General features: G+C 40.3%; 1 protein-coding gene across 1 annotated transcript in view; it reads left to right on the plus strand.

Annotated features, from left to right (window-relative positions):
* The first annotated feature begins 5349 nt into the window (after positions 1 to 5349).
* Positions 5350 to 27495, plus strand: part of LOC126419190 (neurogenic locus notch homolog protein 1-like) — a 143601-nt gene continuing 121455 nt past the window's right edge. The window contains exons 1-2 of the mRNA XM_050086325.1: positions 5350 to 5486; positions 6071 to 6125. Coding sequence (XP_049942282.1) covers positions 5481 to 5486; positions 6071 to 6125 — 61 coding nt within the window. The 5' untranslated portion in view covers positions 5350 to 5480. The remainder of the gene's footprint in view (positions 5487 to 6070; positions 6126 to 27495) is intronic.

Consider the following 27495-nt stretch of genomic DNA (forward strand, 5'->3'; position numbering starts at 1 on the left):
ATTAATGCGTTTAAAGTATCTTCATCAAACGCCGAAGGTGTTCCTGAACGTGGAGAATCACTAATGTCAAAACGATCCTCCGTAAAAGGAGGAAGCCATTTTCTTGCCGTGATCTGCCCACTGGCATTATCCCCATACGCAGCGCAAATGTTTCTGACTGCGTCCGCTGCTATCATTCCTCTATTGAACTCAAACAGAAGAGTATGTCGGAAATGTTCCGATTAACACTTCGTTTTCTACCGTCCACAGCTCCACTCACCATTTCCAAATGACAAAGTGACAGTATGTACACTCAGACAGCAATGCTGAACTAAAATAAAAAATGACAATCGATAAACGAACCCATAGCAACCCGAATATCAACACGTAAGAGAAAAACGCTACGGACGTATGCATCAACCTAACATTCCCTCTCTCAATAAATGTGATACGCCCCGCTTAACCCGCAGGACAGGACAGATAGTATAAACTGTGGAAAGGGGCCAAAATAAGGGGCTGTCAGTTACACCCGAACATACAAATGGTTCAAATGGCTCTGAGCGCTATGGGACTCAACATCTGAGGTCATCAGTCCCCTAGAACTCAGAACTACTTAAACCTAACTAACCTAAGGACATCACACACATCCATGCCCGAGGCAGGATTCGAACCTGCGACCATAGCAGTCGCGCGGTTCCGGACTGAAGCGCCTAGAACCGCTCGGCCACCACGGTCGGCTCGAACATACAACTTTATTATTTTAACAAACATTACAAGATCCCAAAAAAGTTTTTTTAAAAACACACAGCTTTAATCTTTGGGACTTTAATTACGGGCTGAAAGCCACTTTCATTTAAAATCGGCTGAAGGCCAAACACTTAAAACTCCATAACATTAATTTTTTTTAATGCCAAAGGCCTTACGTGAAACAGTTCTTTAATTTAGGCTGAAGGCCTTGGAGCAACTCAAACTCAAAATCGGCTGAAGGCCCAAGACTTAAAATTCAACAACATTAAAATTTTTTAAAATACCAAAAGCCTTACGCGAAACAGTTCTTTAAACTAGGCTGAAGGTCCTAAGAGCAAATCAACACTAATTTTAAAAAAATCGGCTAGAAGCCATACAGGTACAAATAACAAAAAATTTTTAAAAAGGGGCAGTGCAACCAAGGGCGCTCAGATGTTCGAGGGTTAGCCTGGAATTCAAACACTAACACTCGCTTAGGTGAGATAGGAAGTCGGGCCAACCATTCACGATCTGACGACAACCCAACAGACTGACAGCCAATGGGCCCACCAATACGATAACTTCCACTTCGCCCGACCAGGGCACAACAGGCAGTTCAACGGAACAACGTAGAAGATATTGGCGCCCACAACCAATCATAAATGGAGCTGTCAAACTACACACCGTGCTGGACAGCAACAACACGATGAGGAAACTACACTGCCTGAAATTTACGTCAACGGTCAGGGCAGGTAACCGGAACGTTAACGGCCACAAGGCAGAAGATTCCGCTGGTGCACTTCAATTCAAATAACCAAATACAGCGAATCTGCACCAGAGGGTGGCTAGAAATGACACAGTGTGAACAGTCTTGACTTGCTGTTAGGTTAAATCAAAACTCAGCTTTCGTGTCCAGGGTCGGTGAGCCACAGACGTCGTAGCAATGGGGAACAGCGCCATACACCCTCCCACACTGCATACAGACCGCCAGCGGGCACGGCCAAACTACCCCGCGCCGAGAATTCCACGCCAATTGACAGACGCAGAGCAAGTAAGCCGACAACATTTAAAATAACTTGTCAGTCAAAATCACACAAACTACACATAGTTTCACGAACACTTGCCCGAAGAACTAGACAATGCTAACGGCGGTGACTGCACAGTAATAAGGACGAATCGCAAGTCGGCACGCACAGCCAACCCGTAAGTGATCGCCGGCCAAATACACGTCGTCCGACAATACGACTGACCGCCGACCAACCAAAGTCGTCCGCACTCAGATCGTGTGTGTGGGCAGCCGCCGGGCGAGTCGTGGCGGTCCGGACCTCACTGCTGCCACGCCCCGACTCAACTCGTGCTGCGTGCCAACTCGCAACACGGCCAGGTCCCAACTCCCTCACAACTAGACGTGGCCACTGTTTCTGTGTTTCGATACAGTGTATCGATACGTGGAACTGTTTCAGTGTTTCGGAACGGCTGTGGTTCACTGTTTCGAAACAGAGGTGTTTTATTCCGCCCCTGTCTCGGATAACCGGACCAGATTCGATCTCGAGCCAGACACAGAAACTGTATCGTTGTTTCAAAATAAGGCTGTTTCAGTACACCTGTGCTTGGAACGGACTAATTGTATCGAAACAGTTATGTTTCATTCCGCTCTGTGTCGGGCGAGATTCGGGCTCGGCACAGGTACTGAAACACAACATACCACTTCGTGAAACACTTTCAAGAGTGTCGAAATCTTTTTGACAAGCAATAGCATGAAGCTTAAGATATCCGAAAATAAAGCTTCGTTTCTAGCTGACTGTCCTATGCCGAAATGGCGTAACATCTGCTTTATAAACACTAACCAAACAATAAAACAACGCATACTATTCACATTCAAAATAATAAATAGATGAAAATCATTCAGTTAAATTACACTTTTTTATAACATACGCTTCTCTGCTCATGTACAGTAATCATATTAAGAAACGCAAGTAAGCCTACAACATTTCGAATAAAAATAGGCATAGAGTGACAGTTATTAGACATATACATAAATTTGATGTAGGTATAATTGCAAGCAACCTGTTTGACATATCACTGATAGTGTAATAGTGAACGGGAAGGGCTGGCAAGAATGGTCTGTTTATAGTAACGGTTCGAAACACCTTGAAAGACAAAATTTTTTCTGTTATATATTGTTATTTATTCGAATTATTTGGCATTATTTGTGAGACTATAGTCACTGTGCCTATTATCCACAATGATTCCCTTAGTGTGCATGGAAATTAGCAGGATGGGTATATTACCCATACTAACGGAAAGTGGGAATCCCAGTAGCATATCAGTTGTGTCTGCAGTTTGCTCCCAACTCCAGTTCCGTTCGTGGTGGTTCTTCTGTCTTAGGCTATGGCTGTCCTCAGCCAATTGAAAAGTATGAAAGTCACACGACACGAAAGCAGCGCATTTGCTGCAGGAAATACGAAACTGCCAAGACGCCTAAGTGATAGTTTCATACTTTCTGCGATATGATTAGCGCTCTCGCACCTCATTTGCGTTTATATGGACAAACTTATACAGTAGACATTCAAGATGATAAAATGTGTAGGTTTATTAGATAACAAAACACAACGTGTTTCACTGTTTTGAAACAGCGTATCGAAACATTACATTGTACTGTTTCATTTGTTTCGAAACAGTTACGTGTTTGCCCATCTCTACTCACAACATACGACAACCGGAAAGTAATGGCAGTCCAGCAAAGATAATACGGCAGGGCGTATATCGATAAGAGCTACGACTGGCGGTCACGGGCAGGCTCAGTGACACCAGTAATTGAAAATTAACATAACGAGGTGGCAGTACAGCAAAAAACACGATGTTAAATAAGAGATGGCACGAACACGAGCCACGCACGCCTCAAAATGTACGAATTTTTGCAAACAAGACACCATTTCCTGAATTAAGTATGTAGATATCTTCTAAGATGCCTCTTTCTACGAGTATCGAAATCTTTTACCTCAGTTTTCCATAAGTTCTCGTCCTATTGGAAATAAAAGAAAAAAATCATTTTTCCACAGCTGTATTACACATTATACAAAACAGACTGTTCACGAAAGGCAATTATACCAGCGTGCATTATTACCCAGATCTGTGTTTATATGCCAGCTATTTCACTAATATTGAAGTATTCATTTTCTAATACTTCATATCAATAAATTTTACAAACGCAATGTCCAGTAAGCGATTTTTAGTACACGGCTGTACGTATGTGATATAGGTCAAGTTAGGGATAAAACAGTTACTTAGAAAATGGTTCAAATGGCTCTGAGCACTATGGGACTTAACATCTGTGGTCATCAGTCCCCTAGAACTTAGAACTACTTAAACCTAACTAACCTAAGGACATCACACACATCCATGCCCAAGGCAGGATTCGAACCTGCGATCGTAGCGGTCGCGCGGTTCCGGACTGAGCGCCTTAACCGCGAGACCACCGCGGCCGGCAGTTATTTAGAGTCACAGTAGTTAATAAGTGAGACTATAAGTGCAACAGAATCAAAGTAAATAATAATATGAAGCGTCATAAAACGTAATGATAATACAATTAATGATATTTGGCAAATGAGACTTATTTAGAATGATGCTTCAGATATATACAGACAGTGTAGAAGTAGTGGTCAAACAACAGACGTATAAACTGCACTTTAAATGTACCAAACGATAGCGTTCATTGGTTGTCATTTCTCGCCTCTCCCCTCCCTCCCGCGCAAACTTCCAGCCGTGTCAGTTGTCGCTACTAGTTGTGATCCGCACTGTACACAGACAGGCCTTGCAGTTTCAGCGGTCGCTCGCTGTCTGGCCGCTGCGATGCGGCCTGTGGCGGAATCTCAACAGCTGCGGCGCCTGAGGCGGCGGCTCCACGTGGCTTGGGCCTGGGTTAAACCTCTTATAGTGGAAATCATAGATATACTCGAAGATCTTTTCCTCTTTTAAGAAGCTCCTTTAGGTGAAGATTGGTATTTGATATACTGTATGTAGAGTCAAGGTAGAGGCAGTATTTTCAAATTTTTAAATAGTGATCTACACTACAGAACAGAAAGTAAGTAAACAAGCAACCACATTTCAGTATGAAATGGCTCTGAGCACTATGGGACTTAACTTCTGAGGTCATCAGTCCGCTAGAACTTAGAACTACTTAAACCTAACTAACCTAAGGACATCACACACATCCATGCCCGAGCCAGGATTCGAACCTGCGACCGTAGCAGTCGCGGCGGTTCCGCACTGTAGCGCCTAGAACCGCTCGGCCACTCCGGCCAGCATTTCAGTATCAGCATTAGTAGAGAACGTTCTTATTGTGAGGTCTTCAGCTACAGTTCTACATAAGATTAGAAACGTGACATTTCTTCGATAGTATTCCAACCGTATTCGGCCCTAGAATATTAAAATGTTCGCCTTATCTATTACTTGGTGACAAAACGTCTATTTTTCCAAAAACCCAGTCACTTTGTTCTGTTGCAGTGGCGGACAGCCGCTCTCAACGGCCCTGCCCGGCGGCCCGCCTCACCCACAACACAGGCCGTGACCTGACCCAGCCCACGTGTCCGAGGGCCGTGACTCAGGGCAGCGCCGCTTTGGGTGTCTGTCCTCTGCCGTGCGCCTGGACACAGGTACACTCACACACTGCGAGAAAACATCGGAGGCGCGGCTTGCCAGCCTTGGCAAACCAATAAAGGTTGTGCTCGGCGCTTCGCACGCAACAGTCCGCTTCCGCGCTGGCTCCAGTCAACATGCACGTAAGTACACCACGCCCGCAGCTCGGTGTTCGTCACCTACTGTCACCTCATGAATACAGACGCATATTTACCCAGACAAATTCTGCGTCCACCCCCCCCGCTCCACCCTATTTCTCGCGGATGTAAAACACGCTGTAAATGACACAGAAACTATTTCTCATATTTGCAATAAATTTGCAGGTTCAGTTACTGTGGCACAGCATTCTATAATTTGAAAGAAGTTTTTTTTTTTGTTTCATACGAGGAAAAAACCGATGATCACATTAAATCATCATATTTGCCAGGGCAGCTGCTATTCCAAGTAAAGTCTGATTATTCAGTCACTTCTGAGCTAGAGCCGTACGATGCATAATTCTTGGAAGGTCGCGTATAGCGGCAAAGGGAGCAGCAGTACTGTACGTCACTTTTCTGCTTTCAAGTTGCCGCCCCTGGATGTTCACTACCCTAGCTTATAGTGAGCAATGAAGTGACGCACAGTGCAGGTCTTTTGAGTTTTTGCGACGAATTTGCGTTGCAAGATAATCAGTTTTTTCTTTGAAATTTTTCAAGGTAATTAAGACAAATGTTGTAATGGATGTTCACAGGTTACTTGCTGGGTCTTTACTGTGATTACGTTTCTCATTACACCGTCACTGGGAGGTAAGAAGATACTCTTTTTTCACGACAGTAATGCACTATACTTTTAATATCATTCTTATCTGTGTTGTTACTATCACGCTTGTTATTGTTATACGGTACAAGTACTGTCCTTGTAATAATCGCCGCTGTTTTTCAGCGTTACTATTGTTGTGTTGCAATGAAAGCCGTTGTCGTCATAGTTATTATTATTTTTATGTTATAGATTGTCGTCGTCATTATCAGTAATGGTAATGTTCTGGCCCATTATAATTTTATTACAAGTGACGTAAATAAAATAATTTTGGAAGACCTGAACTTTACCGTCAAATACTTAATTGCAACTGCACTGTCTGCGTCAAGATAATGAAGTCATGGTTACTTGTAATTACGCACATATGTAACATCTGTACAACCTTAACGCCTACATGAATTATATCTTACAAATAACAGTTAACATGATTTACAGTTCAGTTACAAATCCTATAATTTGCACTGAAATAATACGTAAGTAAAGATGTACTCGAGATCAAAGAAAGTGCCATTGTTGTTACAATGAACGGTGATTCATACTGACGCAAAACAAGACGTCTAAGGTTCATAGTGGCCTTCTGTAGTCTGGTGCAAAAACATTTGACAAACCACTGGCGAACTCAAATAAAGAAACTAGGAAATTTGCAAATACAGCTAAAGACATGTAATTGATCATTCCATCAGTCAGTTATCTTATAATGTAGATTTAAGGATTTTATGTGGAAAATGCCAGGGTTCACCTCTCTTCATATTATATATAAAGTTGCAACTCCAACCCTCTCCTCTCCCCCCAACAAATCACCCAGTGAGTAGCTTAATCCACAAGAAAGGTAACTATGTTCTTCTAAACGGCATTCTAGTGGCTGTCTGCTTTCTTGCCATTTATTTATTTATTTAAAGCTCTCGTACAGACAGCATTAAGCGAGTTTCAAAAACATATTGGGTACTTCTTGACAGCACATTATAAAATGAAAGTTTCTGTGACTAAAAAGGACTAATTTCATATATCCATAATCAGCAGGTGACAGTGAATTGTATTGCAGGGGGTTTAGGAAACATAGTGGTACTTTACACATAAAACTTGTAATGTTTTTTTTTTCTTTTTTGTTTTGGAGGTCATCATTGCTTCACTAGAATCCACTATCATATAATCAAAAACTCTCAGAGCTTTCATTCTGATGAGGTACATGGGAGCTTGTAAGGTTTTCAACCATGGATTTTTATGACAGGAATGACAAAGACTTCTGAACATCATACTTTATTATTGTATGGCCACCTGATTTCTGACTAAAGGAGCAGTTTGAGTAGACTTTATTCCACAAATGTACATATTGTATTTAAATTTTAAAAGTAGCCTATCCAGAAGGCTGAAAAATTGTATATTCTATCACTCACAAATGCTATTGCCAGTTACGCTACAGCTTCTCTTAAAATAGTAGCAATTTTCAGTTTTAGGTAAGTCAGTTTGCTTTTAGATGATTGGCTAATAAAATAATAATAATAATAATAATAATAATAATAATGGCCTGCAAATACATATAAAATTAAGAAAACTGATGATGGAAAAGCCTAGTTGGATCACAAACAGCGGTAGAGGATAGAAGAAATTGTAACAAAAAATTATGGCTCTGTAAATAAAAGTTATAGCACATTCTGTTTTTTACTGTCAAAAATATCCCGCCTCATATTTATGTAAATAATTTAGGAGTAAAATTAACAAACCACCAAGTGGAAATAACAATCTTTATTTGGCCACAATAACTTTATAGTTTTGGATTCATGATTTTTTTTTACATTTATAACATTGATTTCATGCTGTAAGTATAACGAACGTATGCAACAAGTAGTTTTTAAGATATTTTATATCGACATTAATCACCACTAATATAGTGCAATATACAAAAGCAGTGCTGCTAACAATGGAGTTCAGAATTCTTTGAATTGGAAGAAACATCTTTCAATGAACATCCCCTAAAAGCTTTCTACAGAGATCCTCCTTATTATTTGGCTATTGAATTGTCTTCCAGCTGCAAGTAGTCTGTGGATTGTGACGCTTAGCTCTTTTATGACCCACATCCCGTTGTAATCATATCTGGTTCGTGTATTCTGATTGTCTCTGTTCATTACAGTTGTTGTTCATTCTCTTTTACAAACATATTTGTTCAAAAGACATGCAATGAGCAGGCCTAAGCAGTCAGTAAATTAAACTTGAAGTAGCCCCTAGAGGACTGGTGTTTGTTTGTATTACCAGTTTTTTCAACTGCTCTATTTTTAAGCCTGAGTATCCTATCCACTTAGACTGTGGTTGCCCCCATCCCATATTTCAATGCCACACTCCATATATGAGTAGATTAATCCATAGTGTATTTGTTGAAGAACAGGAGGAGTTATTATATTTGTAAAATGTTTTAATACGCAAATGTTGCAGGTAATCTTCATACAACATAGCACATCTGCTCTTTCACATAAGGTGTTAATCAATCCCAGTGCCTGAAAATTTATATGTATTGGATGTTTCAGCTGTAGACAGTGCTTCAGTACTTAGCCCCCCCTCCCACTTGAGATAAGTTATAATTTGGCAAGAACTTCATCACATCTGTCATCTCCTTCAGTGTAAGTTTATTTGTGATTAGATATTCTGTGATGAGATCAAAGTTTTCTTTATTGCTTTGCAATGTTAGCTATTCAGTATAGCCCCAGCTAATAAATGATGTATCATGTGCATAATTCACCAGTTTTCTGTTTTATGGCTGTGCTATGCAAGAAACAAAAATGGCCCAAGAATGTAGTTGATAGTCTTGTATGTTGAATGTACTGTTAAGATCTTAGCTTCATTCTTACAACATAGCTCACCTCATTGCCTTTTGTCTTTGAGTCAAGAACTTACGGAATTTAGTGCCATTCCACTTCTGTCATAAGTTTCTAATTTGGATAAAAGTACTGAATAATTCATAGAAGCAAAGACCATAGAGAAATCTAGAAAAAGTCCCAGTGACTTTCTTTTCTTTATCCAGTCTTTTTAGTAGTTCATGGAAAAAAAGTTGCCTCCATTATTGTGGATCACCCATTTAGGAACCCATGCTGTGAGTTGTTTAATAGGGTGTATTTGCAGAAGAAAGACTGCATTTGGTCTGGAATTATCCTTTCAAGTAATGTGCCAAATGCTGAAATCAATGAAATTGGCCTGTAATTATTTGTCAGCGGCTGTTCTCTTTTTATACACTGGTCACACCACAGCAATTTTTGAAAGGCTAGGGAAGGTCCCCTGGCCAGTTTAATTTATTAATTCTTTTCTGTGTACGTTAAGTAGTGCAGATGATATACAATCCAAGCCTCCAGATGGTTTTATCTTGAGTTTTTAGATTGCTGCTGGTTCATTAATTTCTTCTGTTCATGTCTTTCCGAAATATTCTGAAGGCCTCACATACTGTGCTTTGCTCACTCACCGACATGCCATTTTCTCCTAGTGTTAAAGTACTGCAACTTGGAAGTTCGGTATTGTCACGTTCTTTGTTTACTGTCTTCCAGGCTGTTTTAGTAGCTTAGCTGTTCAGCATAATATCTTGCTTTTAAAGACTTCAGGGGTCCCGTTTATGTTTTTATGGTGGTTTGTACATAGCATAAGGGTTTTCATGCATGTGGATTAAAGTTGTTTCTCATTACTGGCTCCTTCTACATCTACATACATTTTCTGTAGGGTACTGAGAAGTGTGTGGTAGAGCATACTTCCCACTGTACCACATATTATGATTTCTTCCCATTCCTTTCATGAATGGAGCAGTGGAAGAATTACCATTTATTGCCTCTGTGCACACTGCAGTTTGCCTCATCTCCAAGGACACTTTCTGCATGGGAGTAGCATTCTGACACTTTGTCTTGATCATGAAACTTTGTAACTAGATTTTAGTTGAATAATTATCTGTCTTCGTGTGCCTGCCAGTTCAGGTTTCTCGGGCATTTCAGTGATCTTCTATGAGTCAGACAGACCTGTGACACTGGCACTGCCCTTCTTTGTATGTGCTCAACATCTCAGACTGTTAGTTCTGTCCTGTGGTAATTGGTAAGCAGTCTCCTTTGTAGACAAACTACATTTCATGATATACCTAGACTCCTGATTGTCCTGCTTGTGACAATCCGATCTCCGTCTGTCCGATCTAGTTAATCCGGCCTACTCAATTAATATTACAATAATACTTCTCCGTGATATACTGAGGATTAATTTATTGTACTACTGACTTTGCCAATGGCTTTGCAAGTGGGCTGTAGCTGTAAAGCTTTGTGGCCTTTCAAAATGTTTCGTTTATCTTTTGTGCTTGTAGCACATCTAGAGTTGTTGTTGTTGTTGTGGTCTTCAGTCCTGAGACTGGTTTGATGCAGCTCTCCATGCTACTCTATCCTGTGCAAGCTTCTTCATCTCCCAGTACCTACTGCAACCTACATCCTTCTGAATCTGCTTAGTGTATTCATCTCTTGGTCTCCCTCTATGATTTTTACCCTCCATGCTGCCATCCAATACTAAATTGGTGATCCCTTGATGCCCCAACACATGTCTTACCAACCGATCCCTTCTTCTAGTCGTGCCACAAACTTCTCTTCTCCCCAATCCTATTCAATACTTCCTCATTAGTTATGTGATCTACCCATCTAATCTTCAGCATTCTTCTGTAGCACCACATTTCAAAAGCTTCTATTCTCTTCTTGTCCAAACTATTTATCGTCCATGTTTCACTTCCATACATGGCTACACTCCATACAAATACTTTTAGAAATGACTTCCTAACACTTAAATCTATACTCGATGTTAACAAATTTCTCTTCTTCAGAAACGCTTTCTTTCCCATTGCCAGTCTACATTTTATATCCTCTCTATTTCGACCATCCTCAGTTATTTTGCTCCACAAATAGCAAAATTCCTTTACTACTTTAAGTGTCTCATTTCCTAATCTAATTCCCTCAGCATCACCCAACTTAATTCGACTACATTCCATTATCCTCATTTTGCTTTTGTTGATGTTCATCTTACACCCTCCTTTCAAGACCCTATCCATTCCGTTCAACTGCTCTTCCAAGTCCTTTGCCGTCTCTGACAGAATTACAATGTCATCAGTGAACCTCAAAGTTTTTAGTTCTTTTCCATGGATTTTAATACCTACTCCAAATTTTTCTTTTGTTTCCTTCACTGCTTGCTCAATATACAGATTGAATAACATCAGGGAGAGACTACAACCCTGTCTCACTCCCTTCCCAACCACTGCTTCCCTTTCATGTCCCTCGACTCTTATAACTGCCATCTGATTTCTGTACATATTGTAAATAGCCTTTCGCTCCCTGTATTTTACCCCTGCAACCTTCAGAATTTGAAAGAGCGTATTCCAGTCAACATTGTCAAAAGCTTGCTCTAAGTCTACAAATGCTAGAAATGTAGGTTTGCCTTTCCTTAATCTAGCTTCTAAGATAGGTCGTAGGTCAGTATTGCGTCACGTGTCCCAACATTTCTACAGAATCCAAACTGATCTTCCCCGATGTTGCCTTCTACCAGTTTTTCCATTAGTCGGTAAAGAATCCGCATCAGTATTTTGCAGCTGTGACTTATTAAACTGATAGTTCGGTGATTTTTCACATTTGTCAACACCTGCTTTCTTTGGGATTGGAATTATTATATTCTTCTTGAAGTCTGAGGGTATTTCGCCTGTTTCATACATCTTGCTCACCAGATGGTAGAGTTTTGTCAGGACGCTCTCCCAAGGCTGTCAGTAGTTCTAATGGAATGTTGTCTACTCCCGGGGCCTTGTTTCGACTCAGGTCTTTCAGTATTCTGTCAAACTCTTCGCGTAGTATTATATCTCCCATTTCATCTTCATCTACCTCCTCTTCCATTTCCATAATGTGGTCCTCAAGTACATCGCCCTTGTATAGACCCTCTATATACTCCTTCCACCTTTCTGCTTTCCTTTCTTTGCTTAGAACTGGGTTTCCATCTGAGCTTTTGATATTCATACAAGTGGTTCTCTTTTCTCTGTAGGTCTCTCTAATTTTCCTGTAGGCTGTATCTGTCGTGAGATAAGCCTCTACAACCTTACATTTGTCCTCTAGTCATGCCTGCTTAGCCATTTTGCACTTCCTGTCGATCTCATTTTTGAGACGTTTGTATTCCTTTTTGCGTGCTTCATTTAGTGCATTTTTATATTTTCTCCTTTCATCAATTAAATTCAGTATTTCTTCTGTCACCCAAGGATTTCTACTAGCCCTTGTCGTTTTACCTACTTGATCCTCTGCTGCCTTCACTACTTCATCCCTCAAAGCTACCCATTCTTCTTCTACTGTATTTCTTTCCCCCATTTCTGTCAATTGTTCCCTTATGCTCTCCCTGAAACTCTGTACAACTTCTGGTTTAGTCAGTTTATCCAGGTCCCATCTCCTTAAGTTCCCACCTTTTTGCAGTTTCTTCAGTTTTAATCTACAGTTCATAACCAATAGATTGTGGTCAGAGTCCATATCTGCCCCTGGAAATGTCTTACAATTTAAAACCTGGTTCCTAAATCTCTGTCTGACCATTATATAATCTATCTGAAACCTGTCAATATCTCCAGGTTTCTTCCATGTATACAACCTTCTTTCATGATTCTTGAACCAAGTGTTTTTAAGTTGTGCTCTGTGCAAAATTCTACCAGATGGCTTTCTCTTTCATTTCTTACCCCCAATCCATATTCACCTACATCTAGAGTATCAGTTATAAAATACAGATTGCATTGTTAATATTTAATAAATTACCAGAACCACTCTTCAAGAAATGATGATTAGAAGCCCTCTTCCAGCACTCTCATACAACAATGATAAACACATGTAGAGACTGGTCTATTGGCAGCTCTGTGTTCTTTGTTTCTTCAGTTGCGTATCAGATGTCCAGAGTGCAAGCGTTGTTAAATTTTTGTTTTGTGCTGTGCTTTGTGTTTTAATTACAGAGTTCAGAATGAGTGATAAACAAAAAAAAAATGTAGTGCCTATGGATCAGAAACTACATGCTATAATACAACTGGATTCCGGGTAGGAGCCATAACTATTGCTTTGGAGATATGAGTAGGAAAAAGTCCTGTTGAAGACTGGAAGAAAAATCGAGCAGAAATTGAAAAGTGGTGTGTTTCCCTAGCTAGTAGAAGTGGGATCTAAGTAAGGAAGATGATGTTGCAAGGTAAGCGCAAAGAAGTTAAGGAAGCTTTTTTTTTGTAGCATGAACATTTAAGAGGAAAAGGTTTTTCCATTACTGGGCCAGTATTGCAGGTAAAAAACAATACATTTTCAGTGTTAAATAGTAGAAGGAGATTCAGAATTTACTACTAGTGCATGGTTGTATCGGTGGAAAAAACAATTCAGTATTCTGCACATTACCATTAGTGGAGAGGCTTTATCTACTGACAGAGAGGACTCGATGGAAAAAACAGTTCAGTATTCAGCAGACTACCATTAATGGAGAAGCTTTATCCACTGACAAAGAGGCTGTGACATTGCTTAAAGACTATCTTTCCAAGTTAATTGATGAGGAGGGAATTTCTGGTGAACAATTGTACAATTGCAATGAGAGTGGTGTAATTTATAAGATGCTCCCCGTGAAAACGCTTGCTGGAAAAAAGGAAGCTGCAGCACATAGATACATGAAAACTACAGAAGAGTTACCGTATTGGCTTGCAGTAATGAAACTGGGAACCACAAGCTTAGTTCTACATTAATAGGGAGATCATAAAAACCTAGAGCTTTTAAAAACATGAAAAGTCAGGAATCAAAGCCCCTACATTACGCCAATCAACAGAAGGTGTGGATGAACTTAGAAATCTTTCAAATATGGTTCCAAAATGAATTTGTGCAAGATGTAGAGAATTATTTCAGAGACAAGAATTTACTGAGGAAAGCTCTGCCGCTTCTTGATAATACACCTACATGTCCTGCCAGTGCTGAACTCACAGATAGACGTATCGAAGCATTATTTTTACCACCAAAATGTGATTGCTCTTAGTCAGCATCCTTTGAATGCTAAACATGTAGTATTGCTGCCATCTCCTCAGTTTCTTGATATCAGCAATTAATAATGATGTAGACTGTGTAACCGTTCTGAAGAGGATTGATTTGCTAGATGTCAAGGTGGTTCGGATGCACGGGAAGAGTTTCCGAAAATATCACTCATAGGGTCACGGAAAATTCTTTTAGACATTGAAGGTGGACATTTTAACTTTGAATCCATGTGTGAAACTAAAGTCAAAGATTGAAATGATGATATCGTTTTGTTGCTCAAAAATCTACTGGGCTGTGAGGATGTCGTTGCAGAGGACGTCACAGGATGGATGGCAAATAATGAAGTTGATGTACTAACTGATAGTGATATTGTGGAAATAGTGACACAGGGGGAAGTAACGCAAGAGGAGGAGGCAAACATATATGACAGAAGAAATCTCATCCCATGTTCAGAAGGCTTCAGGATGATTGAGGCAGTGTTGCAATACATTAGAGGACAGAAGCAAGCAATGTCTGCAGGTATCTCCATTTGTGTAAGTGGAGCCATACGGCAGCACAGAAGAGCTTTAAAGGGGGGGGGGGGGGGGGGACAGTCATCTATCATGGACTTTTTTTAAAACTCAAACGTATGAGGTTCATCTTTTTTGCTGAGCCTGGATTTTACATTGTGTAATCACACTTTACAATGCAGATCATTTTATATTTCCTTTAATAATTTCTGAAGGGCGCAGTATGTACATCATAAACACTTACAACTAGCACGAATTATGTAATAAGTTAGAAAATGTTAATATAATTGGCTTTTGGTACATAAAAAAGGGTGTTTTGAATAGTACGGCTGGTGTCAGACGAAAGAATTTTTAGAACTCCACCCTGTTCAGGTTTTTGTTAGCCAGCTTGACCTTGTGCCACATTAGGCCAGATAGTCTAACATCTAATTGTATTTTACCAATGAACTATTTTATACTGTAAAGGAACTTTTGTATAAGAAGTCAATTACAAACCTGTAACTATCCAGTTTGTAGTCATATAAATAATTTTTGTAATTATCCATGCAATATTTTGCTTAGTTAGCATAATCCTCATCATTTGTTTATTGTGTATATTGTCTATGGAACATAGAAGACACTAATTAACTAATTCACTGTGTGAGGGAGGTAATGAGGTGAGGTGCACATGGGAACACACAGAGCATGTTGAATACTGTTATGTGATGAAGAATGCAGGTCGTAAGTTGAGCGGTAGTGTTCACCATCTTGTTTGTATGCCTGTCTGTTTCTCAACCCTTTCTCTATACAGTGAGATGGTAATATAGTTTCTGATAGCATTCTATGATGATGTTGCAAAATACACTCAATATTTGATCTCTGTTGGCAGTCCTCTTGTTCCTGCATTAAAATTAAAGGGTTCAAGGAGTAAATTGGAAAGAAAATCAGTTTCTATTTGTCTATTTTGTTGTGATGCAGAACCTATACAAAAACAGATTTTCAGTTTTTAATGTACAGTAACTAGAAATATGAAAGATTTCTTCCGTACATTCCTGAGACCATGTAAAAGTTTATGTGGAACTAGTAGGTGTAATTCTGTTTTCCTCATGCATTTTGCTGTTAATTATGGCTTAGTCATGCGACATTAAGAAAGGGAAAATCTTTTTGAATTACTACGATGCTCAGCTAATGATTTTATTTGCATTCAGGCCTGCAGTTCCCATGAATTTCTTAAATGGCTCCAAGCCACCTGCAATTGTTGACCTGTAGATTATTTATGCACTGTTGCGTCGTTTCAGCCGTAGGCCTTCTTCACACTCACTGTTAAGATTTTTTTATACAATAACAACGTTTTATCCTCAGTACATCATGCATTTTTGTGTAAGGTGGGTCCTCAATTATGGAACTTGTCACACATATGTAAACAGATGTGCAAATATGCACTTTATCATGTATGGTGATTTTTTAAGAATTAACAGTCTCCTGTGAGTGTTATGTATATGGACATGGTCATATGCACAAGGTGCTTTTTAATTGTAAATGTTTTATTTATGGCAAACTTTTGTATAGTGTGCCATATTTTATCCACCATAATGATAATATGGCATGGGGTTCTAACTCACAATCAACACATTTTGTAATAAAAAATTTTTGAAGATCAGAAGATGGCAGTTATATCTGTCAAGATTGGTTGTCAAAAATAAAGACAAATTTATGTGATCTTGGCTATAGAAAGTTTTTTTACATTGTTTGAAGTTACAGATCAAAACCAGTGATTAAGCAAAATACAAATTACATTGTACGCAATGACTAAATACATACATTTGTTAGCTGTTTGGTCATCTAAATTTTGCAGTGACAAATATTGCCATACTGGTCATTTATATGTGTCATACATAAAGCACAGCACTTATGCATGTACTTTTGAGTGTAGACTCCATATTTATGATTAAAACATACGTATAAATGTGGTAAGGGAAGTTCTTGCTGAATCTAATTACTTTAGAACTAAAGGAGACCATTCACCAAATGGAAATGGAAATGTCGTGTGGCTAGGGCCTCCCGTCGGGTAGACCGTTCGCCTGGTGCATGTCTTTCGATTTGACGCCACTTCGGCGACCTGCGCGTCGATGGGGATGAAATGATGATGATTAGGACAACACAACACCCGGTCCCTGAGCGGAGAAAATTTCCGACCCAGCCGGGAATCGAACCCGGGCCCTTAGGATTGACAGTCTGTCACGCTGACCACTCAGCTACCGGGGCGGACTATGCACCAAATAGTAGAAGCATTCAGTTAAGCACACAAAAAAGGAAGTTTTATGGATAGGGTATTGGAGGAGTAGAGGGCTCCATGGCTTAGGCAGCATTTAAGGAACAGAATGTGGAACCATTTTTTATCCAGGTGTAGGGATTTTTCTGAACTGATGCAGATAGATCAAGCAGGGATCCATTTGGGATGAGATGTAGTTACGGCAGAAAAAGAAGGAACCATTCTAGCTACCAAAAACCTGAAACCCCTTGTCTACTTCAGGTTCATTGTCAATATCTTCATGATCTGGACTGAGGACGAGACACCCTGTCATCATTCCTTATAACCTCAACAGTGTCTCTCCCCTCCACTTCACCTGGTCCTCCTCAGCGCAATATGCCATCTTCCCAGATGTTCATCTTCACCTTTCTGATGGCTCCATCTTTTGTCCATACAAGCTCACTGAGCATTACTTGCATCTTGACAGATTTCATCCCTTCCACACTAAAAAGTGACTCCCATATGGCCTGGCCACATGTGTAAGGCAATCAGCAGTGACAAGAATTCTCTTGTCCAGTACACTGAATGTCTCACAAAGGCCTTCACAGACAATCACTACCCTTCAGACTTAATCCGCAAACAATTCCTGACACCACCCCATCACAAATTGTCCCACCACCTCCAAGAACCAGCCACCAAGGTCAAATGTTTTTTATTTCAGTCTTTTATCACAATAAAGTCCTTCGATGATGACTGATTTCAGTCAGTAATGACTATCTTCACATCTACCATATGGAAAATATACAGCTAGTGGGCAGTCTATCTTTCAATACAGTATTTCCTATCATAGTATATTCTGATACAAACTGGGAATGTACAGATAAAATAAGGTAAAGCGTACCTGTTTTATACCATGTCCTAATGTGATAAAGCCGTAATGGCATCATCAAAACATATAAATACACTCGGCAAAGCGTCGTCACGTAGAGCTACAATATGGTGTAAAATAGGCCACATCGTCCACACAGTCATTTTGCAACTGGCATTACTGTACAAAACATGCTAAGTGCAGTAGCTACCAGAATATGTTTGCCTGTATGCTTCATAGATGTCGCTACTGTGGGCTTAGATGTATTGTTCATTTATGTGAGAACCATAATATGATGAAAATACAGTAGGTAAAATACAAATAGCAGACTTTTAAATACTGATAACTATTATAGAAACCAATTGTGATAAAATAAAAGATGAAGACAGTAACATATAAAATTATTTAAAAGAAGTATATAAAGATAATAGGTTTTGACACTTTTATGGTCAATTTACGGTCATAAATAAAATATACGTAAAACGCTGCCTATAGCAACCTATAAATTACCTATGAACGATAAAATGTGTATATGACAAAATAACTGTATGGAACAAAAGACAGATCAGTGATCAGCGCCTTCTGTTGGCTCGGCCACCAGGATATTATGTAGGTGCGCAGCAATCGTAAGAACTTAACCGCTAGAGGCTTTTCATACATTGTGATACCTCTCCCACAGAAAAGATTTAGACAACATATTAACAGTCAATAAATAAGATTATATAGTCTGGCCATACAATCCATGAATAGGTAGGATATAATCAGTTACAGGATTAGAGCAGCGAATGTATGGTAGTAAGACAAGTGCATACTGTTCTCGACATCAAACAGCAACAAGGCTAGATATAAATAAGTGATGCATTAAGTAGTTTTTGTAATATGTTATCAAATAAAGCAAAGTAGGCGTTGGGTACAAAAGCGATCTGTCCATTGAGTACCCTTGTGGGCTCATGCTTTTTGGCCTTGTAAATCTCCAACTCCTCTAACAAATCGAGAGCTCGAACCCTTTTCCGCCTTGTGAAGAATACGCATACAACTCTCAATATTCTCTATAGTGTGGCCAGTTTCTGGCAAATGCATTCTCAATGCAGTTATGTTATATGCCTCCAAATGCGCCTTGAATCTTACTTTATAAGAACAGCCAGTTTGACTGATATAAAATCTGTGACAACCTGCTACAAACAATCTTTAAACCTCAGAACCATCAGAATTATTACTCAAATTATGTTTTACATGGAGTTTCAGAGTGTTGTTAACTTCAAAACCACATCTGACATTTTTTATTTGTTTTTTATTTGTTGGGACATTTTTCCGAAAAATTTCATTGGAATAGTTTTCAGTTTTTCTTTATTACTTCTTTTTTCTGGGTAATTGAGCGTTTGCATACTATTTATTTTCTGTTTTTTATCCTGTTGTATGGGTGCATTACAACATTTGCAGAAAAACCATTGGCTACTGCAATTTTCTTTAAGATGCTAAGTTCTTGGCATTTTTCATTGTTGGCCAATGGTAATCGAAAGAGTCAGATGGCATGAACTGACACTGTACATGTAGGCTTTCTGAAAATCGAAAATTAATGTCTGTTATCAACTTTCTTAACAGTAAGGTCTAAATAGCTAATGGAGCTTGCTTCTTCTACTTTCGTTGTAAAAGCTATTTTTTGGTGCATGCTGCCTATGGCTTGAGCAGATGTGGTAACTTCATTCTCGTCACCCTCTAACAGTAGCAAGATTTCATTGAAATAACATTTATAATTTATAGTCTTTTCTTTTAGATGGGGAAACTTAGCAAAGAACTTACATTCTAAATCGTACAAAAAATTTCTGCTGACATACGAGCCAAACTTTTAGTCATCCCAAGACCATCTTTTTGTTGACATATTTTACCATCGAAGGTAAAAAAGTTGTAAGTTAACACTACAAAGGAGTAATGTTCTCATCACCCAGTATCATCCCAGAGTGGAGCAACTAAACTACGTCCTTTGCCTGGCCTGCTGTATCGTTGTGTCGAGAAGTGAGGGACATCCTGTCCACAATCCTTTCCAACTCTCCTAAAGTGGTATTCTACCACCCACCTAACCTGCACAACATCGTGATCCATCTCTGTGCCACTCCCATTCCCAGTTCCTTGCCACAAATGCCTAGCCCTGTGGAAGACCCAGGTGCAAGATCTACCTAATCCACTCAACCTGGCACTTTCTATTCCAGTCTTGTCACAGGCTTATCCTACCCCATCAGAGGCAGGGCCACTTTTGAAAGCAGCCATGTCATATACCTACTCCGCTGCAATTTCTGCACAGCATTTTATGTGGGCACAACCAACGACCAGCTGTCCACCAGAATGAATGGCCACTGCCAAACTGTAGCCGGGAGCAGAGTTGCGGAACATCCTTCTGACTGTCCCACTGCCTCCGCCCACCCACCTGACTGCCAGCACCAGTGTTTCCGAACTGTGTAGACAGGATTTATCCTTGCAACACATACTTTACTCCCGTAGTTATTCTGGCCCCAATCTCTGCTAACCCACTGCAGCCATGAAAGTCTCTTCGGGTTTGCTGCCGGATCCTAAAATCAACTTGACTTGATATTTCGGCAATCCAACTGTTTGCCATCTTCAGGAAAATGCTGCTTATGCTGATGAGTCCCGCTGAGAACTGACGCCAGGTTGCAAATTGACGTCCTATATAGGCCACCGTTCAGTACACGGCGCATGCGCCGCCCATCACGGTTTCTGCCTTCCAAAACGGGGAGGTGGCGCCGCCCTTAGTGAAACACTGGTGGAAACGATACATCGCAATCAAGGTCGCACCGAAGAACGTTCAGTTTTGATGCGAGATAATACAGGATTCCACGTTTTGCTGAGAGGAAACCCATTGTCTCTGTTGATTAAATTATCAGTCAACCTAATTTCTATCGCCTCTTTATGGACACTGTTCCAAAAACCGGAAATGTTGGCAACCACAACAGTTTCCTCAAATTTCATTTTGTGTCCCTCATTTGAGCAGTGTTCTGCTACAGCTGATTTTTCCCGCTGTTGTAGCCTCGTATGTGGGCAATGTTCCACACACCTGTCTTGCACTGTGCGAATAGGACGGCCAACGTAAGCTTTCCAACATTGACACGGAATTTTGTACACCTCGGGTTTCCTATGCCCCAAATCATCCTTTGCAGAGCCAAGCAGAGCCCTAATCTTAGAAGGTGGACAGAAAACACTCTTAATGTTAAAATTCCTTAAAATTCGTCCAATCTTAAACGATAAGCCTCCAGTATAAGGAAGAAAGGCCACAGATCTATGTTCCTCTTCGTACACCTCCGGAGATGGTCCAAACTCCATATCCCAACGAATCTGCTTCTCGGTGTATCCATTTTCCCTAAAAACAGTCACCAAATGCTCAAGTTCTTGGGTTAAGCTGTCTGTGTCGGAAATGGCATATGCTCTCCGTACCAAAGTCCTAAGGATGCCACTACGTTGGTGTGGTGGATGACAACTCTTAGGATGCAGATACCAATCTGTGTGTGTCGGCTTTCGGTGAACACTGTGTCCCAAAGTTCCATCTGGTTTTTTATAAACCATTACGTCTAGAAAGACTTTCAAGACTTATTACACCGGGAAAGCCTAAGTAATCACTGCAGCCGCATCCTCTACCCAGCAGTCTCCCCTTCCTCTGCCCTACCACTCCAGTCCTCGACATCACCGTCATGATGCACCACACCGACTCACCGCTACCAGTGCATCGCATCCCTACCACGTGCACTTGCTGACTCCCTCTGAACAGTCAGCTACCCTTCCCCAGCACTCCCACCCACCTTCCACCTCTTTCCTCCCTCTACCACACCCCTCTGCACCATCCTTCAGCCCAGTTTACCTGTCAAACCGCAGCCCCAGCAATGTGTGTTCATCTGGTGCAGTGCAACTCCACAGGTTTAAGGGGCAGGTGGGGGATCAGGATGTGTGTATGTTATGTATGTGTATTTTAGCTCTTTGAAGGATTTGTGCCAAAGCTAGTGAAGTTTTCATTCTTTTTTGTGCATCTGTCGATGACTCGACACTTCTACTTTTTGGTGAGCTGTTGTCTTTATTCCAAAACTATGTACTTCCTACCATAACCTTTCTTACCATATTTACATGCATGATTAAAAAATACATACAATATTTCACTCAAAAGTACTGAGTTAAGTTGCCACTCTGTTATTTGTCATGTGTTATATAGGAAGCACATTACAATACAAACAACCATATTGATCTTGGTAATTATTAGAGAACAATTAAATAGAACTATCACAATCTTTAATGGAGCAGCCTTGGAGATCCACTTTCTCTGTAGAAACAAAATCGTTTGATCTCAATTGAACACCCCTAGTTATCTGAAAATATTTCATTAATATAATATGATTTATTTATTTATTCATCAATCTTTAAGCATGTACATGCAATTGTTGTCATCATTAGTAAGTTTTAAAATAACTTTTACGTTGGGGAGTGTCACGTTAGAAAAAACATGGTTGCTTATTATATAGTAATGTACTGTACTACTCAACCACAATATTATTGCATTATTGGAAACACATGGTGACATTACATTAAACAAGTAACATGGTGACTAAGGAAAGCACATCTCTCTGTAAAGGCTTTCAGCTCAGTTGCACGTATACTGTCAGTCCCGATTACGTGCTGACTGACCGTGGCCTGACCGAGGCGCCCTCATTCTCAGCTGTGGTCAGCTTATATACTAAACTTTACAAAACCAAATAAACAGCATGTTTATATATAATAATGAACTATTAAGGACAAATAAATAATTCATGAATGAGGGCACAATCAATGTTATGAATTCATTAGTAAAACCGAACAAAGGAAATTCCTGGGTGGAATCATAACAGTGTGGAAAGTATAGTTTTCTACTCACCACGTAGAGGAGGCATCGAGTCACAGACAGGCACTACGAATAATAATGCTAGAAACATTTAAGCTTTCAGACAGAGTCCTTCTTCCAAAGTAGAAAACTCACCCATTCACACAAGCACATCTGCACACATATGCCCACTATCTCTAGCTGCTGAGGATCTTCTTCTTCTTCTTCTTCTTCTTCTTCTTTATCGTCGCCTTGTCCCACGTCACATAGGGTCGGCGTTGCTCTTCTGGATCCTTCTCCTCCATAGTACTCTACCTATTGCCTCTTCCTTCTGCCATCCTTTCTCCCTTAGGTCCCTGGATATCTTATCCTTCCACCTCATCTTTGGTCTACCTCTCCTTCTCGCTCCTTCAATCTTTATATCTTCAACTCTGTTTCCCATATACTCTTCCGCTTTTCTCTGTAAGTGTCTGTACCACCCTAGTCTGCTCTCTTGTATCTTTTTCCCCATGGGTCCCACTTTCACAGCTCCTCTAACAAATTCATTTCTAATCCTGTCCTTCCTTCTTACCCCTCACATCCACCTCAGCATCCTCATTTCTGCCACTTCCATCTTCCTTTCCTGGGCTACTGTGATTGGCCATGTCTCTGCCCCGTATATCATAGCAGGCCTTTCCACCGACTTGTACACTTTCCCTTTCAACCCAATGCTCACCTTCTTGTCACACAACACTCCACTCATTTTCCTCCAGTTGTTCCAACCGCAATTTATTCGGTGTTGTATCTCACTTTCCAGTCCTCCATTCCTCTGTATGTATGACCTCAGGTATTTAAATTTGCAGACCGATTTCAGCTCATCATCCTGTATCTTGCTAGAACTCATCTGCACATCCTTCAGTGCTAAATATTCTGACTTTGTCCTGCTAATTTTCATCCCTCTTTCTTCTAGTGCCTTCCTCCAATCCTCCAGCTTTTCCTCAAGTCTGTCAATGCGCTGCTCTCAAAGAACCACATCATATTCCACGGCACTTCCTTCTTCACATCTTTCACCAGCACATCCATAATCAGGTCAAAGAGGTAGGGGCTAAGTGCAGACCCTTGATGTAACCCTACTTTTACTAGAAACTCCTTTGTCTTGCCCACACTACTTCTCAACTGTGTCATTGCTCCTCTGTACATTTCCTTCACTAACCTCACATACTTCTCTGGCATGCACTGATCTCTCATGCTTCTCCATATTTCGTCCCTTGGGACTCTGTCATATGCTTTCTCCAAATCAATGAAAGCCATATGTAGATCGGCTTGTAGCTCCCCATGTCTCTCCCCTGTCCGCCTTATTCAGCTGCTGAGGATATTCCTCATTATTTTATCTTTCTTTTGTTTACCTCAATGAGGAACTTGAAACTTCCAGCACAGGGGAGGAGCATGTAGAGAAACCATGGCTCAAGTTTAAAATAGTAGATGACCATGCACTGGATATAGTAGTTGACCATGCACTGGATAGATATGTATCCAGTAGAACAGTTCATAAGAGGAGGGACCCTCCATGGTATACAGTCACTGTAAAGAAACTTCTGAAGAATCAGAAATTACTACATAATAGGTGTCAAACAAAGTGTAGGGCTATAGACAGAGAGATGCTAAATGAAATGTGTTTGGCTGTCAAGAGAACGGTGAGTGATGCCTTTGATGGTTACTGTAGCAGAATGTCAGATGATCCCTCACAAAACCCAAAGAAATTCTGGTTGCATGAAAAGGCTGTTAGTGGCACCAAAGTTAGTGTCCAGTCCCTAATGAATGAAACAGGAACTGAAATTGAGGATAGCAAAGCAAAAGCCGAAATGCTTAACTTCATTTTCAAATGTTCCATTACAAAGGAAAACACACTCGAACTGCCTCAATTTAATCCTTTACCACTGAAAATATGAATGAAATAAGTATTAGTATTAGTGGTGTTGAGAAACAGCTGAAAGTGTTAAAACTGAACAAAGCTACAGGAGCAAGTGGAATCCCTATCAGATCCTATACTGAATTTGCAACTGAGTTAGCTCCTCTTCTAATTACAATCTTTCGTTGATCCTTCAAACAAAAAACGGTGCCCAGTTTTGGAAAAAAGCACAGGTACATCTGTCTGCAAGAAAAATAGTGGAAGTGATCCACAAAACTACCGTCCAATGTCCTTGTCATAGATTTGTTGCAGAATCTAAGAACATATTCTGAGCACAAACATAATGAGGTGTCTTTAACAGAATAACCTCCTCAATACCAACCAGCATGGGTTCCGAAAACATCGATCACATGAAACCCAACTCGCACTTTTCTCACATGACACTCTGAAAACTTTGGATCAAGGCAGTCAGGTAGATGCAGTATTTCTTGATTTCTGAAAAGAATTTGACTCAGGACCACACCTACACTTACTGTCAAAAGTACTATCATACGGAGTATCAAGTGAAATTTATGACTGGATTGAGGACTTTTTAGTAGGGAGGATGCAGCCTGTTATCTTGGATGGAGAGTCATCACCAGACGTAGAAATAACTTTAGGTGTACCACAGGGAAGTGTGTTGGGACCCATGCTGCTCATGTTGTATATCAGTGACCTTGCAGACAATTAACAATAACCTCAGACTTTTTGTAGATGATGCAGTAATCTATGATGAAAGTACTCTGAAAGAAGCTGCATAAATATTCTGTCTTATCTTGATAAGATTTCAAAGAGGTGCAAAGATTGGCAACTTGTTTTAAATGTTCAGAAATGTAAAATTGTGCACTTCACAGAAAAAAAACCAACATAGAATCCTATGAAAATAATATCGGTGAATCACTATCGGAATCGGTCAACTAATAAAAATACCTGGATGTAACACTTTGTAGGGATATGAAATGTAATGATCACATAGGGTTGTGTGTAATGCAGGTGGTAGACCTTGGTTTATTGGTAGAATATTGGGGAAGTGCAGTCAGTCTACAAAGGAGACTGCTTGCAAATCATTTGTGCAGCCTATTCTAGAATATTGATCAGGTGTATGGGACCCGTACCAAATAGGATTAATAGGGATATTGAACATACAGAGGGAAGGTCAGCATGAATGGTCACAGATTTGTTTGATACATGGGAAAGTGTCACAGAGATACTGTAGCAACTGGACTGGAAGACTTGTGAAGATAGACATAAACTATCCCGAGAAAGCCTATTAATTAAGTTTCAAGAACCAACTTTAAATGATGACACTAGGAATATATTAAAACCCCCTATGTATTGTTCACATGGGGATTGTAACAGTGAGATTAGAATAATTACTGCCTGCACAGGGTCATTCAAATAATCATTCTTCGTGCGCTCCATATGTGAATGGAATGAGAAGAAACACTAATTACTGGTACAATGGGTCATACCCTCTGTCGTGCACCTCATGGTGGTATGGAGAATGTAGATGTAGATGTAGAAATCCATAGTGTGTTCATTAAACTGTTCATTCCATTCAACACTGTCAGCAGTTCTTCCTCACTTTTATTATTGAGGATAGAGATGTGTGGACATGTCTTGATTTTTCTTAAATCTTGCATGTATTATCAAGTGCACCATCAGAACTGCCTCCCTGATGCCCGTACGTTTCCAAAATCTGAACTGATTGTCATCTAGTAGATCCTCAGTTTTCTATTCCATTCTTACGTATATTACTCCTGTCAGCAACATGGATGCATGTGATCTTAAAATGATTGTGGAGGGTTGCCACAAGTTCTGGAAATCAGGGAATTTCAAATGTATCAGGGAAATCTGAAAGAAGAAACACTGGAAAAACCTCGTTTTTATCTCAGTAGATGAAATGGTTTACTGAGATGTCACACACCGTCAACTGAGTATGTGTGCTGCTTCCCTTCTCCATCATTCCTACTGCTTCTCCCCTTCCTACCACTCCCCCCCTTCCTACCACTCCCCTCAGCTTGCAGTCATTGCTGTCACCACTTCCTGCCACTAGCCTAGCAGCTACCAACGAGAGGCAGGGAGGCATGAGAAGTGCTTTGTTTGGATCTGATTCTCAGAGGTGGTTGATGCAGTGGCCGGAGACGGTTGTCATGTGTGCATGAATTGTCTCTGAGTGATTGTGTGAATGTGCGTTTGCTGTCGTTTTCTGACAAAAGCTATGGCCAAAAATTTAGTTATGGCAGTGCGATTGTTTTTTTTTATGTGTCTGTCTGTGGCTCAGCAATCATCTGTACAGTGAGTTGTTACCTATTCTCATTATTTTTTATTGTATTTGCGCAAGTTATCTGTTGGCACGGACTGATCACCGCGGTCTCATTTCATCAACATTGTGTCTGTGACATATGAATAGCTGGCCACACGAGTAGACTTTCGTGATGCGCCAAAACCACAGTCCATTTCTTTGGTTCTGAAGGATCAGGCCTGCCAATCTCAAGCCTATAGCTTCCCACTAATGTGCAGGCCCTGCCTGACGGATCTAGTCTCACCGATCTGTCCGCAGGCCGGCACTGTCTGTGTGTGAGGTGTAATGTGGCAGATTTTCATGGTTTATCTGTGCACCCAGGACTGAGGTACTCCTCGGCACACCAGGGGCCACGGGCAATGGATTTCAGGAATTGCGACTGTCTCACCACAAGTACATTCTACAGTGTGGCATTTTATAGACATTGTATTTATTCTAGTACATTTTGGCACTTTGAAAGTTGTTTATGTGTTAGAAAGCACGGGTGACAAGAAGGAGAAAATTGTGGCAGTCATTGGCAGTTTGTATGCTATGCACTCGTATATTTATTGAATGAAAAATCACACATTACGTGTAAAATAATAGACATAACACAGTGGGTAGTAACTGACAGTAACAAACACAGTAGAACTAACATTTTATTGGCGGTCACCTATAGTGTTGGTT

The sequence above is a fragment of the Schistocerca serialis genome, chromosome 9, assembly GCF_023864345.2.
Source record: "Schistocerca serialis cubense isolate TAMUIC-IGC-003099 chromosome 9, iqSchSeri2.2, whole genome shotgun sequence".
NCBI classification, from domain to species: Eukaryota; Metazoa; Arthropoda; class Insecta; order Orthoptera; family Acrididae; genus Schistocerca; species Schistocerca serialis.